This window comes from Larus michahellis, chromosome 11, assembly GCF_964199755.1.
Source record: "Larus michahellis chromosome 11, bLarMic1.1, whole genome shotgun sequence".
In the NCBI taxonomy this organism is placed as follows: domain Eukaryota; kingdom Metazoa; phylum Chordata; class Aves; order Charadriiformes; family Laridae; genus Larus; species Larus michahellis.
The window spans coordinates 3,391,781-3,405,678 of NC_133906.1; the positions used below are offsets into that span (position 1 = coordinate 3,391,781).

General features: G+C 47.4%; 1 protein-coding gene across 2 annotated transcripts in view; it reads left to right on the forward strand.

Moving 5' to 3' along the window:
• Positions 1 to 12,782, forward strand: part of ETF1 (eukaryotic translation termination factor 1) — a 29,615-nt gene extending 16,833 nt beyond the window's left edge. For both annotated transcript variants that reach the window (XM_074603902.1, XM_074603901.1), the window contains exons 4-11: positions 406 to 545; positions 3,888 to 4,026; positions 4,978 to 5,168; positions 5,700 to 5,829; positions 6,622 to 6,777; positions 7,359 to 7,423; positions 8,865 to 9,012; positions 10,519 to 12,782. In XM_074603902.1, coding sequence (XP_074460003.1) covers positions 406 to 545; positions 3,888 to 4,026; positions 4,978 to 5,168; positions 5,700 to 5,829; positions 6,622 to 6,777; positions 7,359 to 7,423; positions 8,865 to 9,012; positions 10,519 to 10,601 — 1,052 coding nt within the window. In that variant the 3' untranslated portion in view covers positions 10,602 to 12,782. The remainder of the gene's footprint in view (positions 1 to 405; positions 546 to 3,887; positions 4,027 to 4,977; positions 5,169 to 5,699; positions 5,830 to 6,621; positions 6,778 to 7,358; positions 7,424 to 8,864; positions 9,013 to 10,518) is intronic.
• The last annotated feature ends 1,116 nt before the right edge of the window (positions 12,783 to 13,898 follow it).

Consider the following 13,898-nt stretch of genomic DNA (forward strand, 5'->3'; position numbering starts at 1 on the left):
CTGGCCAGTGGCCTTCATTGAGGTGCTCGGTCTATAAATCACTGTATAAGAACTAGGAAAGCTTCACAGGCATGCTCGGCTTTTTCCTGGATTCTCTGAGCTTGCAAGCTGATGGGTTTAACGGACAGGTACACACGTTCTTGCGGCTTTGTTGCAAGTCTTTCCATCAGCGTTACCTTTTAGCTTCCCACTCCAAGCTGTTCAATATAGGTGCACTAAATTACTTTGTTTTCCATTGTAGAGATACGGGAGGGAATGGGGGGGGGGGGTGGAAATGGAAAGTAAAAAAACTTGGGAACTTCAGTTTCAACTCTGCCTCTACTGTCAAGGCCTAGGAGTTAGTTTTGGATGGGTACAGCTTGCAATATTTCCTGGTGATCTAAAATTACCTTGTGTCCTTTGTAGTACCTCCAAATGGTCTGGTTGTTTACTGTGGAACAATTGTGACAGAAGAAGGAAAAGAGAAGAAAGTCAACATTGACTTCGAACCTTTCAAACCAATCAATACGTCGTTGTATTTGTGTGACAACAAATTCCACACGGAGGTAAGAAGTCTCCTCTTGCCTGCTGGTCTTGTAGTAGTCAGTCAGGCTGCTTTGTTAGGCTCACTGGAACAGTCCTTGGTGTGCTTGGGTCCGTGGTCTGTAGAACAGCAGGCTTTAATTAAGACATCCTGCTGGTGAAGCCACTGGATGGCTTGTGACTGGCCAGTATTCAGAAATGTGTGATATTTGCTAAAAGGAGTTGAGATATTGTCCAGCTCCTACTACAGCTGAATTTATGGCCCAGCTAGTAACTGCTGAGTTTGCGTAACCCACCGACATAAGCTTTTCTCTCTAACTGGAGGCAAGTTGTTGGTTTTTTTCTTAACCTCAGAGGCCCATAGATCTTACTCCAAGCCAGGCCTTAAAGTAATGATAATATTAGTGTTGCCAGTCTTGATATCAGATGTGTTAACTGAGACCCTTGATGGAGAGCTGGCGTGTGTCTAATCTATCTGGGGTAAAGTGGGATTACTTTTATCCAACATCTACTTATCTTAGTTAAACGAACGGTTTGAGGCATATTTAAAGTAATGTGGATTACAGTAGTCTTGACTCCATGACGTCAGTTTATTGCGTTTAAGTCTGTTTTGGCTGGGTTGGCAGTTGCCGAGGTCTCAATGTTTGTAGTAGATGACTGACTGCCTTTCGTGTCTATGGCGTTCACCAGGATAAATGTGTGGATGGAGACGTAATTGCCTGTGATCAAACCTGTGTGACATGGGCGTGACAGGCCTTTCAGTGATGTAGCTCTTGTTTGCTTGGGGTTTTGGGGGTCTGATCCATGGTTGGGTTTCAAAGGGTAGGAGTACAGGAAGGAAAGGTGTGCTTGTTGCACAGGTGAGGTACGTCCCTATTATTCTGTCTCCCCACCAAGGATGAAATCCCAGTACATCTTTGACCTAGCAGGAATACAAAACTGCGCACAGGTACAGCTCTCGAGTTCTGCTGAGCCCGTATGTCCACCGGCAATTGAAAGCAGGAGGTAAATAAGAGAACTCGGGCGAGAGCCAGGGGTGCAAAGCCAAGGGAGATATTTGTCCCTGCAGTTCTTGGCAGTGGGTGGACAGTGGTAGGTTGCCTTCTGCCCTATCAGGAAAGGGATTAATTTGGTCTTGGCTGCAGCTACAGCCTCAGGGCATTGATTCAATAAAAAAAAAAAAAGTAGCTGCTACCCAGTGGGCTGTTCCCAGGAGGCAGCTGTAAATACACTCTTGCTGGTGTGTAGCGTTGCTCGGCAAGAGAGTGGCAATAACTTGAGGGGAATTTGTGGTAATTGTTACCACTTGTGATTACTAATGGCACCTTTCTTCATGGGCTCTTAGCTCTCCTGTGCCTTTTGAGTACGCAGTTGTTTTATTTGGTATTGTTTGCACTGCCGAATCACATCTACCTGTAAAAGCCTACTGTATGCTGTCTTGAGATGATGTTACACTGAAGTCTCGACTTGTGTATGTCTCATTTGGTTGTAGAGCCATGCTTTTAACCCAGTGGTTCCCCCCCAGTGCGCAACAAGAACTCAACAGATAGGACATTGGGCTCGGTACATCAACAAATTCCCTATGAAAGTGAGGGCATGTCGAGGAGCCAGAAAGGGACGTGATCTTCACCTTTAGGTGAAGCTGCAAAGAGGAAACTTGGCCCAGGCTGAAGGAACAGAATAAATGCAATAGTCCCTTCTTTGTGCTTGATAGGTCAAACAGTGGAGTCGCTGACATGGAATTAGCGAAGGCGAAACTGGGGGAATCACTGATCATGGGATACTTTATTAAAATAAGAGGGAATCAGGAACATCGGAGCTGTAGTCATCTGCTGCCTGGCAAGAGTATCTGATAAGATTTCCTCTAGATATTTTATTGCCTGTGTGAAACCGAAGGAACTTCCCAAGAGGGATATGAACCCTCATGTGTGTCTGAAGGGTAGGATTTACAATGACTTATTTTGATACCTTGGCTGGGGCACTCATTCCAGTCACACGATTTGCTTGGCTCTGCCCCAGTGAAATAGATTGCAATGTAATATGCCACTTCCTCCTCTCATTCATCCCACTGCTGAGGAATTAATACAGAATATTTATTTTGGCCAGTAGATTCCATTAAACCTTAGTGTCTGTTTCTTTTAAGCTTGAAAGCTGTAGACTTGGTGGTGTGGATTTTGGATAAAGATGACTGATGGTTTCTATTCGTTCCATCCAGCCCGATAATCAAGCTGGCAGGCGTGCAGGCAGTTAAGTCCTGTGCAGTACACCAACACCATCGCTCTTTCAGTATTAAACTGGTGACTTAAAACAGTCAGGAATTTGACAAGTTCTCCATCCTGCTGATGTGTTTTTGCCAGCCAGAAAGGGGATTCTTGCTATTACATTTATTGGGCGCCTATAAGTGAACAGAAGCGTGTGTGCCGAATGGGCCTATGTGCTCAGGCTGCCCTCGAGGGAACAGTAGCTGATGGATTTTCTTGGAAAAAGAGTGTGGAGTTTGGGTGCTTGTGGATGTCCCACACCACCAAAACCAGGGCCGGGCAGGGAACTGGACAAAAGTAAGTCAAAAGCCTTGATACCAAGCAGTGCTTTAGTTGTTAGTCAACAATCCTTACAGGGTAAATTTATCTGCCTTCTTTAAAGGGAAGAAAATTGAAGGATAACTTCATTTTCCAGCAAATATTGTGGCTGTCTTCTCTATAGCCAGTTACGCACGGGATAATTATTGCTGCTGTAATTTAATTCTGCCGTGTAAGGCTGAATTTGTCGTAACCACTGTAGATTTCATCATCCTACCTTTGGGACTCCTGGAAGTCAGCAGGTGCGGCAAACCAGCCTTTGTGGTAGTTGGCGAGTTGAAAGCTGGTCTGTACTGGTGCTTTGCAGCATAAAACTCAACTGACGAATGGCCCGGTCAGTGAACTAAGCAAGTTCTGCTTTCCTGGCTGGAATGCTTGGGAAAAATCACTTTTCCAGTTTTGCCAACCGAAGAGGTGATGCAGCCTCGTAGAGGTGTGATCCGTTTCAATTAATACTTTCCAGAGCTGGTCCTTAGGGTTTTGGTATTACACCTGCCCGTGACATCATGCGATGAACTGGTAGTGCTGTGAAAATAGTTATCAAGCTTAAACATCAGTTTTCTTTCTGCTCTTGGCAGCATTGCGTGAGATAATAATCTGGAATAGTCTCAACTCCTGAATCTGCTGCTCTTCCTCTAGGTTTTTTTTGTGGGGGGAAAAAAAAAAAATAGCAGCGACCACCCGTGGAGTTAAATTTATTGCGGTGTGTTGTTTCTGGTAGCCTTTCTGAACCAAGGTCCTTAATAAACTGGTGCTTACTGCTGACAACACCGTTTCCTGTTCCAGGCTCTTACAGCGCTGCTTTCCGACGACAGCAAGTTTGGCTTTATTGTAATAGATGGTAGCGGTGCACTCTTTGGAACTCTTCAAGGAAACACAAGAGAAGTCCTGCACAAATTCACTGTGGATCTTCCAAAGAAGCACGGTAACGCACTGGTCTCTCCCTAGACTGCCGCGGGATATCGCGGGGTGGGATGTGAGGGTAGAAGCAGGGGACTTGGCCTGTAGGTGTTCAGCTCTGCTCAAGTCTTTGCTCCCCTGAAATCTGACAGCAAAGCCTCTAGTCTGAGCCTTCTGTCAAAATTAATGAATCACTGTAATAGGCGGTTGATATTCTTAAAGTGACGCTTCTTATTTCTTGGTGCGTGTGATCCTTTCCTTGGTTTTGGGACAGTCTTAATTAAATATTACTAGCGCAAGTAGTAATGGCACTTGGTAGTGCCTGTAAAGTTTGTGTCTGATGGTGTCGCATGCAAACCACGGTGAAAAGCAAGAAGCTGTTCCTTGCGAGAAGCACCGAAGCCCGACGGAGCGAGCGGAGTTGTGGTTCCGTTACACGATGCTGTGCTGTAGTGAGCCACTGATGGATTCAGCAGGCTGTCTGTTAGCTGCTCCCGCTTTGCCGTCCTTCTCTGTAGATTAGGATGGGACGAAATGAAATAGAAACGTCTCCCCCAGTAAGCCTGTGCAGCCGGGACTGCTGGGGTGCATTGCATCAGCCAGAGAAGTGTGTGAGGCAGCGTAACAAAGGAAATGGCTTTTAACGAAGGTACAGGACATAGAAAATGTGCACAGATGTTCAAGATTTCTATAGAGAGTTGTGAGTCTGTATAGGAAAAAAAAATCCAACAACCACAAACAACATATTTCCCTCTGTGGAATACGTGGAGAAGAATCTCTCGTTGTGAATGAACCCTCTTTATTCACTTGCTGTTCCAGTGAGTGCCCCTGGCTCTGCTCGTGGCAAACTAATTCCAAAGGCTGCATCTGCCCTTGGCTTCAGTTATTCAGGGCCCAGTTGGGACCGTGTACTAATAACCTCCCCGAAATGAAATTACTTCCAAATTGTTACCCTCGCATCTCTTCTTTCGTAAAGGTAGAGGAGGTCAGTCTGCCTTGCGTTTTGCTCGTTTGCGAATGGAAAAACGACACAACTACGTAAGGAAGGTAGCGGAGACGGCTGTGCAACTGTTCATTTCTGGCGACAAGGTGAACGTGGCTGGTCTCGTTTTAGCTGGATCAGCTGACTTCAAAACTGAATTAAGTCAATCCGACATGTTTGATCAGGTGAGTGACCTTTTCTGAGCAAAGCCCAAATATTTAAGCTGTCAGTAGTAACATGGTGATATTGGTGGTAGCTCTGGTACAAGATGCATCTGGGGAGGAATGTAACCTTGGTGTCTTAAGCAATTTGATCAAAACTAAAAAGCTGATGTATCCTAAAGAGGTCTCCCTTTTCTAATACCTCCTGCAAGGAGGTGAGATCTCCCTTTCTCAATAACAGTGCTAATAAGAAACCTGTCCTCCCTGGTTTGGAACTGGCGTTCACATTCTTTGTGTTCCCAAAGCTAAAGCAGAAGCTTTATTGCAATTAAACTCCACTAAACCTAATCTCTGTGTCCCTGTTGCCTGAAAACTGGGCTTCAATATTAAGCATTCAGAGGTCCCTCTGGCTCAGAACCTCTGCTTGCAAGTGAAGCAAAATAGATTAATGCTCTGACTCTTACCAGGTACTTATTCTCGTGGCGTTGTGAAGTAGTCTTGTGGCAGTGCTGCCTAATAGACTCTTTCTCATGTCTCCGCTTTCTTCTTGTTTAGCGGTTGCAATCCAAAGTGCTCAAACTAGTTGACATTTCGTATGGAGGAGAAAATGGATTCAATCAAGCAATCGAGTTGTCAACTGAGGTCCTCTCCAATGTGAAATTCATTCAAGAGAAGAAACTAATAGGTATGTCGCTACATGCTTGGCCTTCTCCCGAGCCAAATGTGCTTGACTGCATGTGCTGATGCCTTTGGGTGCTGCCTCGGCCCTGCGATGCTTTTGAAGTTGGGCAGAGCATGACTTGGAGTGATTCTTTCTGTTACTTGGACGCCGCCTCAAATGCTGCAGGACTTAAGGAGACTTTAAGGAGTGGGGATTTTTGTTGATTCCCCCCCCCCCCCCCCCAGCTTCTTGTGTCTTCTGATAATCTTTTCATTAGAGATCGCCTTGGTTTGAAGCCTTCCGGTGACGTTTGGGAGGGAGGGGAAAAAATGTCTTCTCAGATTGGTTCCACCTTCATCAAGAAGAGAGTTAAGGTTAGTTTTGTGTTAAGCTGGCAGTAGAAACGATCCCTTGTTTGACTGTCAGCAGACACACGTTGCTGATTTGAGGGCATGCCTACAAGAGGGCATGAGTAGCTACCGGACACTGCAAAGAGTGAAGTTAAATAGTGCTTGTTGGTGGGTTAGTCCAACTGATTGTTTCACTGCCAAGGTAAGCCTTTCAGTGGAGTGAGATTCCTGACAGGGACTGAAGTTTCCTCCATTCCCATTCCCTCCAAATTCCTGACAGTTAGAGCAGACTTCCTGCCGATGAATGTCCTCAATTACATGCTTTGACATGTTACCGTATCCCTTGCTTCCTTCAGCAGCATTGCAATCTCCTTTTCCAGTTTCTTGCATTCAGATCAGGATTGTTAAAAATCCAGGTGCGTGATCGGTGTTCATGACAATCTGTCTCTTTGTATCCTGGCTGCAGGACGATACTTCGACGAAATCAGTCAGGACACGGGGAAGTACTGTTTTGGCGTTGAAGATACATTAAAAGCTTTGGAAATGGGAGCAGTAGAGATCCTGATAGTCTATGAAAATCTGGATATAATGAGATACGTTCTGCACTGCCAAGGCACGGAGGGTAGGTAGCGCTTCTGTGACACTTAAAGGTCCGTGAGGGTTTAACACCTAAGCCATCTCACTTGGATAGATCACGCTGGAGGAATTCCCTAAGTAGATCCTGAAGGACTTGGTCAAGGGAATGTTGTGTAGGCAGGGCACTAACTTGCAGCTTTCCAGCTACTCGGGGCCGGGGGGGAGAGTCTGAAATGAGCAAGCTTCCACTGTGGAGAATCGCAGTGCTGGCGTGGCAGTTTGTCACAGAGCTAGTACGAAACCGGCCTTTCAGTTGTGGAAGTGTAAATGTGACACCAGTGCATTATAGAGAGGAGACTGACTTGGCCCCTCTGGCCAAAAACACAATGCTTATTGACTGTAGCCAAACCACATGCCTACAGCAGGACCTCTGCCTTTCTGGGGTTTTGGCACTACGCTTACTCTCTACTGGTGTGCCCTGTTTGGTTTCCCGTAGAGCTTCAGCTAGAAAGAGACGGCAGAGTCAACCGTCAAACCCTCTGTGCTGTAATTGTCAGTCTCTTGCTGTCTTGAACCTACATCTGGTCGTCTTATTCAATGTAATAATATTTTTCTCTCCCGTTGCAGAGGAGAAGATCCTGTATTTGACACCAGAGCAAGAGAAGGATAAATCCCACTTCACAGATAAAGAGGTATTTCAGCTTTGGGGCTCGCAGGTTTATTCCCAGTGTACTGGTGCAGCATTCTGAATGTCTGAGCTTAGATTATTGCAAGCACGAGAGCCGTGATGACCTTTTGGCACTCAAATGAGACTTCAAGACAGTCACCTGTGGCTCTTCCTGTTCACCTTCACTGTAATCCTTGGATTCTAGACTCGCTTTTCTCCCATCTTTCCTGCTACCACCTCCAAGATTGTGTGAATGAATTGAAGTGACAGGCAATATGGGGCCTTTGACCACCACCAGACCATCCGGAGAATCGTAGAACGGTTTGTGCTGGAAGGGACCTTAAAGCCCAGCCAGTGCCACCCCCCTGCCCTGGGCAGGGACACCTCCCACCAGCCCAGGGTGCTCCAAGCCCCGGCCAACCTGGCCTTGAACCCCTCCAGGGATGGGGCAGCCACAGCTTCTCTGGGCAACCTGGGCCAGGGGCTCACCACCTTCAGTGTGAAAAACTTCTGCCTCAGATCTAATCTAAACCTCCCCTCTTCCAGCTTGTCCACTGAAAGGGTTTGGTAGCCACCGTGCAACACACAGGCTGAGGTCCCGCACGTTACTCCCTGCTTACTGTGCACCGATTTGGTCAATACAAACCAACTGCGAGGCTAGAAACTATTACGTGGATTTCAGCGCAAGGGAGCGCTTGCTTCTCAGTGTATTTGAAACGTGGATCTGTCATTCGCTGCCTGGGACTTTCTTGCCTGTACAGGCCGAAAGACCCTGGCGGGCCAGGGGAGCTGTATTATTTTGCAGATTAAGGTGGGCAAAAAAAGCCTGTCCCTTGCAAAAAGGGTGGTCACCTCTGGCTGGCGTGAGGACTGCCAGGGTAGCCGTTTCCAGCTGCGTTCCCTCCTGGTGGGGTAATGGCTAATTCCTTCTGCGCGCGGAAGGTTTGTAACGTTATCCGCAATGAGGTAGCGTTTCTGTGCCAATCATCGCTTGACCTCCTACTTGGGAAAACTATACTTTTTGCCTCTGTATTTTCCTAGAGTAAACAGTTAGATGAGTGGCGATGGACTGTTTGTAAAGTAAATCCAAAGAAATACGGAAAACTTAACGAGCGTAGCATGAGGTGACGGTTGAGCAGAGGAATAAACGAGGCCTTTCCCCTTCTGCACCAACTTCTCTAGTATGGAGGCCCAAAGCAAGGCCTGTCAGTATTGAATTTCTTAGCACCAGGAGCCTTTTGCTTGTGCCAGCGCTTGCCTGACACAGATGTGTCAGGAACGCCAACCGCCTGGGCCCTGGCGAGGGTGTCGGGCTGCGGAGCAGGGAGGCTGGTGTCCGGCTTGGGACTAGAAAGCCGGTGGTTAAGCTAAAGACAGCTTTTGATATGAATTTTCTCAATACCTAACATGCAATGACCGTAACTTTTGGTTTTTCTTTTTCCCCCCTCCCTCAAATGTCGCCGTAGACTGGCCAGGAACACGAACTGATAGAAAGTATGCCCCTGCTGGAGTGGTTTGCAAACAACTACAAGAAATTTGGAGCAACATTGGAAATTGTGACAGACAAATCACAGGAAGGATCCCAATTTGTGAAAGGATTTGGAGGAATTGGAGGTAAAGTGCAAGAGAAAAATATGTTTGTCTCTCTTTTTTTTTTCTTTTTTTTTTTTAATGGATGAATTGATAATCTGGTGCCAACACAAGCGGAAAGCTCCACAGATTAATCTTGCTCCTATTAGTCACAATACCCGTTTAAGAAACTATCGTGTTCAGCAGGGGTCTCCAGGTGAATTCGTTCCAGATTCAGCAAGGTGATGCTGCGTGTTGGGCGGCCGTGGCTTTCGGGCTGTGTTCCTCAGATCCCTTTGTCCTTCAGAGCGCTCAGAGGGTGGGCTGTCCTTCCTTCCAGCTGAATTCCAGAAGGGCCCTGAGCTGCTTCGCTCCGTCCCTGCGCTGGTGGTGTTTTGGGGCAGAGCATGCCCTGCTGCGTGGAAGTGGTGCATGACAAACGCCAGCCTGGTTTCTGAAGCAGCTGGATGTCTGTTACTCATCTCTCGGAGCTTCCCTGTACTTTGCCCCCTGGTCTTCCGCTTCTTTGCGGAAGAAAAGTATTTTTAGCCCAACTCCAGGGAGAAATGAGGCTTTGGAAAGCCTTCAGTCCCCCTCTGGAGCTCACTGAGCAGTTTCAGCGAAGTCTGGCAGAGGTGCCGATAGCTCGCGTGTTTCAGTCTGACAAAAATCACTAGCGGGGTAGCGCAAAAACGCCTGCCGTGCCCCTTGTCCTCCCCGGAGCAGGGACTCCGGGACAAAGCTGTTGCTTGTTTGCTGATAAACCGAGTGTTGCCGCTTGCTGTGTTCAGGTCGATGGACGTAAACCAGAGATGAGTGTATCGTAAAGAAGCATTTCTAGGGGCTGAAGAACGCCAGTCAGAAGGAAACGAGCTTTGAATTGTTTTGCCACATAAGGAGCAACGGGTTTCTAAGTTTTCAGGGTTTGTAATTCCAGGAGTCCCTCCTGTCCTGCCAGAGCCAGCCTTTTTGCGTGGTGGGGTACTCTTTGCTCCAGTCCCTGCAGACTTGAAAGGAAATAACTCCTTGAATACCCCTCACCTCAGTAAACGTTTCCAGGGATGAAGGTTTCCCAGAAAACCCCGGTCGGTGTTTGGGGTGGGAAGAGGCCGGGAAGACAGCCGTTAAATCCTGCTTTTACACCATTGTAAAAGGTACTTCGGTGCCAGGCGCCCTCTGAATTTAACTGATAGGCCTCCCTCTGAGCGGTTGTGCTAGGACAGGTGATCTGGTACCGGTATTTTATTTTTTTTTGGAGATGGGGGTCCTCCTAGACCAGCTTTTCCGGAAGAAGCCTGGTCTGTGCTGGGCAGGTAGGTATTTCTTTTGGCAATAAGTGACCTCAGGCGGTAACAGGGATGTGGCGTTTTCACTCGGGCTGCACGTCCGCTGCCAGTTGGAGCCTGACTTGCCATACAAGTGCTAACTCAGCTTCCGAAAATGTTAATTGAGAAACCGCTTGACGCGCAGAGCCGGGGCTCAGTGAACTGCTTAAAACGCCTTTCTAGCTCTTTGCGTTTTGAAGAAGCTAAACCCTGTTGTTTTTACCAGGTATCTTGCGGTACCGAGTGGACTTCCAGGGAATGGAATACCAAGGAGGAGACGACGAATTTTTTGACCTCGATGACTACTAGGTAGTCGACCTGGGTCCGGCAAAACGTGCCTCGCCCCTCCAGCATCCAACCCAAGGAGCAAAACTCATGGTAGAAAAACACAACAGATCCCTGCCTTAGAATTGGAACATTTCCAGAACTTGATCCACAAGCATTGGATTTAAAAAAGCAAAACCCTACACTTTGATTTGTCATAGTGTCAGTACAGCAGCAAACTACTAAGTTCCTATATGCCACTCTGGACTAATTTAAAAAGAATCCCAGTTTTTACTTTTACTCGATGGTGAAATTGGTTGCTCTTGTATTTTATGAAAACGATTTTTTTTTTTTTTAACCTTCATGATACATTAACTGCTGTAAACCTCTTCCTTCCAAAAAAAAAAAAAAATTAATAGAAGTAAGATCCTACTGGTTTGTTTCTTTTCCCTTTGATTGGAGAAAATCAACCGCCGCGTTTTGCGGCCGCGTGACCCATTTACATGGCATCCTCAGCTTAGGCTGCGGAAGAAGAAACGTAATGAAATTGGAGCCATTCGTTCTCTTCACAAAGAGCGGGGAGGCGCTTCCCTCGAGTGGTGGCTTGTAACGCGTGGCTTGCAAATTCAGGTGGTTTGGGGAGGCCCACCGGCCAAACGTGCTTTAATCTGTTTGCGGAAGCGCTGCTCTGACAAACTAGGAAACGCACTTCACTGATTGCGCTGAAAATGCTGCTGGAGTCTTGGGCTTAATTTGGATTTGAGCAGTGCAGCCTTCAGGATTTACTATTTTTTTTTTTTTTCCAGTCTTGACAAAAATAAAAATACAGTTGAAGTGAAGTAAGGTACACTTTGCTTTGTTTTGTTCCTCAGTAGGGTGTGGTTTTTTTTTTTTGCATTTTTGTTTTAGGACTGCATAAGGTTTCCTTGATTATGTGAATTTTGAACCCACAGCGCTTTAGCGGAAGCGGGTAATTTTACGGGAATAATTAGTAAGGGGGAATCCTTGATGGAAACCTTAGTGCTGGTGCGTTTGGAGCATTTGATACTAATACCTTGAATGTTGGCCTGACCCACTGGGGCCTCCGTCTCCCAGCACTAAGGCGCTCCGTTCTCTTGGCTCACAAGCGTCCTGTAAATCTGATGCTGAGCTCTTAAAACGCCCTTAATGGGTTAAAAATTCCAGCTGTGTTGGTTTTTTTTTTTGTTTTGTTTTTTTTTTTTTTGTCGTGCCTGCTATATAGAATGCATTTCAACCGGCTAGAAAAGGGCGAAGGGGTTTTCAGGCGGCCTCGCGGGCCGGGGAGGGGTGAAGGGAACACCGATGGGCACGAGAGAAGGCGCAGGTCTTGCTTCTTTGCGGGGGTGACCGGGTTCTCCGCGGGGCGCCCCGCTGTCACGGTGCCCCGGGAGCTCTGTCCTTCGCTGGCTCTGTCGCTCCTGGTGCATCCCTCGAAAAAGCAGCTTCTCTTCCAAGTTGCATACCTGCCTATTGGTCTGCTTAGGTTTTTGGGGTTTTTTTTTCCAATAATCCTGTTTCACTTGAAGGGGGCCAGGTGGTGGTGCTGGGGGGCGGGGGGGTTTGTCTTCAAACTTCTGCCACGCTGTTCTCGCAGGTCCAAAATGCCTGTCGCGGTGAGCGGTGGGATTTGTAACCCCGGTTTCTAACCTGGCAGAGGGCTCCGCCGTCGGTTTCACGTGGAAGCTGGAATCTCTCACGGAAGGCGTGACTGGGTCCGCCGTAGATTGGTGTGCAAACCCCGGGTTTGAGCACGTTTGCGGTCTGCACAGCGGGGTGCGGTCTGGATTTTTGCCATTGTAAATGGGTCTAATGTGACATGACAAGACCAGAAAAATTGGATGTAAATTTACATTATTTTTTTTTTTTTTTGAATATACTGCTTGTTGTTTCACATGATACATTAGGGTATGCAGCTCCTTTTTGTAGTTTTTATTTTTACTATTTAAGTTTGGAAATGATGCCAAATTTTTGTATTTCTTTAATCAATGTGTTCTCTTCAGTGATATATATTGCATTATATATTGATGTGTATATCAATATATACTGATATGTATTACACTTACACATACAAACACGTTAAACGGGGGTGAAAATTCCTAGCCTTCGCATACTATATAGCCTCTGCAGAGAGATCCCAAGCAGTGATATCTTGGTGTTGTGATGTACAGAAATGGAGAAGAGTATTAAACCATATTTAAGAATATAGTACGGACTCCTGACTTCTTTTCTTTAGCGCAGGGAGCGCCTGCTTTACGCCCCGCTCGGTGCCAGCTTGGGGTCAGTACTTGAGTTTCGAGGTAGCCGGTTTCAAGAGTTGGGCTTGAACATTGTGGTTTGGGGTTTGTTTTGGGGTTTTTTTTCGGTTTTTTTTTCGTTCTTTTAAGCTGCAGCAGAAATCTGGCTTCAGAAGGGGGTGGGGAGGTGTGTGGCGGGGGGCGGGGGGAACCCAACAGCTCGAGTTCAGAGCGAGTTGTGCCGCGGGTGTTGCCTAAGGTGGTCTTCTGAACAACCCAGGCAGACGAAAAATACCCTGCACCTACCCTTAATGTTCCAGTCCCAGAACACCTGGGTGGGGGGTTTTTTGGGGGGGGTGGGGTGGGGTGTTTTTTTGTTTGTTTGTTTGTTTGTTTTTGTTTTTTAAGAAGCCTTTGCTGCGCTGCCTCTTAGTGCGGGAGAAATCCAGCCCAGCGTGCCGGCTGCGTGGGGCTGCCCCCTCCGCTTCTCCTGCGCCCCGGCCGGGTGTGCGGATGCCTTTCCCGGAGAGGGTCTGCCTCCTCTTGTTAGCCGGGAAGGCGAGATGTAAAAGTTATTATGAATATTAATGGCTGCTTTAAATCACCAGCCAGCTGCTCTGGCCTTGCTCTGCCTGAAGCTGAGCATCCGCCTTCTCGCGCCGCCAGAACGGAGCGGGATCTGTGCCGTGCAGCTGCCTCTTCCCATTCCGGGCTTATCCAGCGATGGGTCTTCCTGGGAGCTCGGGTGGAAGCCAGTTTTTGTCCTCACGCCGCTTTTGATCTGCGGTTGCAGCAGCCGGGAGAACCCTGGCTCACGGTGGTCCTCCCGTCTCCGGATAGCCCAAGTTTTGGAGATGTGACGTTTTTCTGCTGGAGCAGAAATAAGAATTGACGGCCAAAGCGCTTTGCCGCACGCGTCTCCTGCTGTCTACCACCGCGGCACAGAAAACCGATCGCCGTTCCGCTCGTGGCGCAGATAAAAGCATCGGGCTGAGACCAGCACAAAATATTTAAATAAATAAATAAATATATAATCCCATCATGGATTATTGTCATCCCATCCCACTCCCGTCACGGGAGAAGCTAT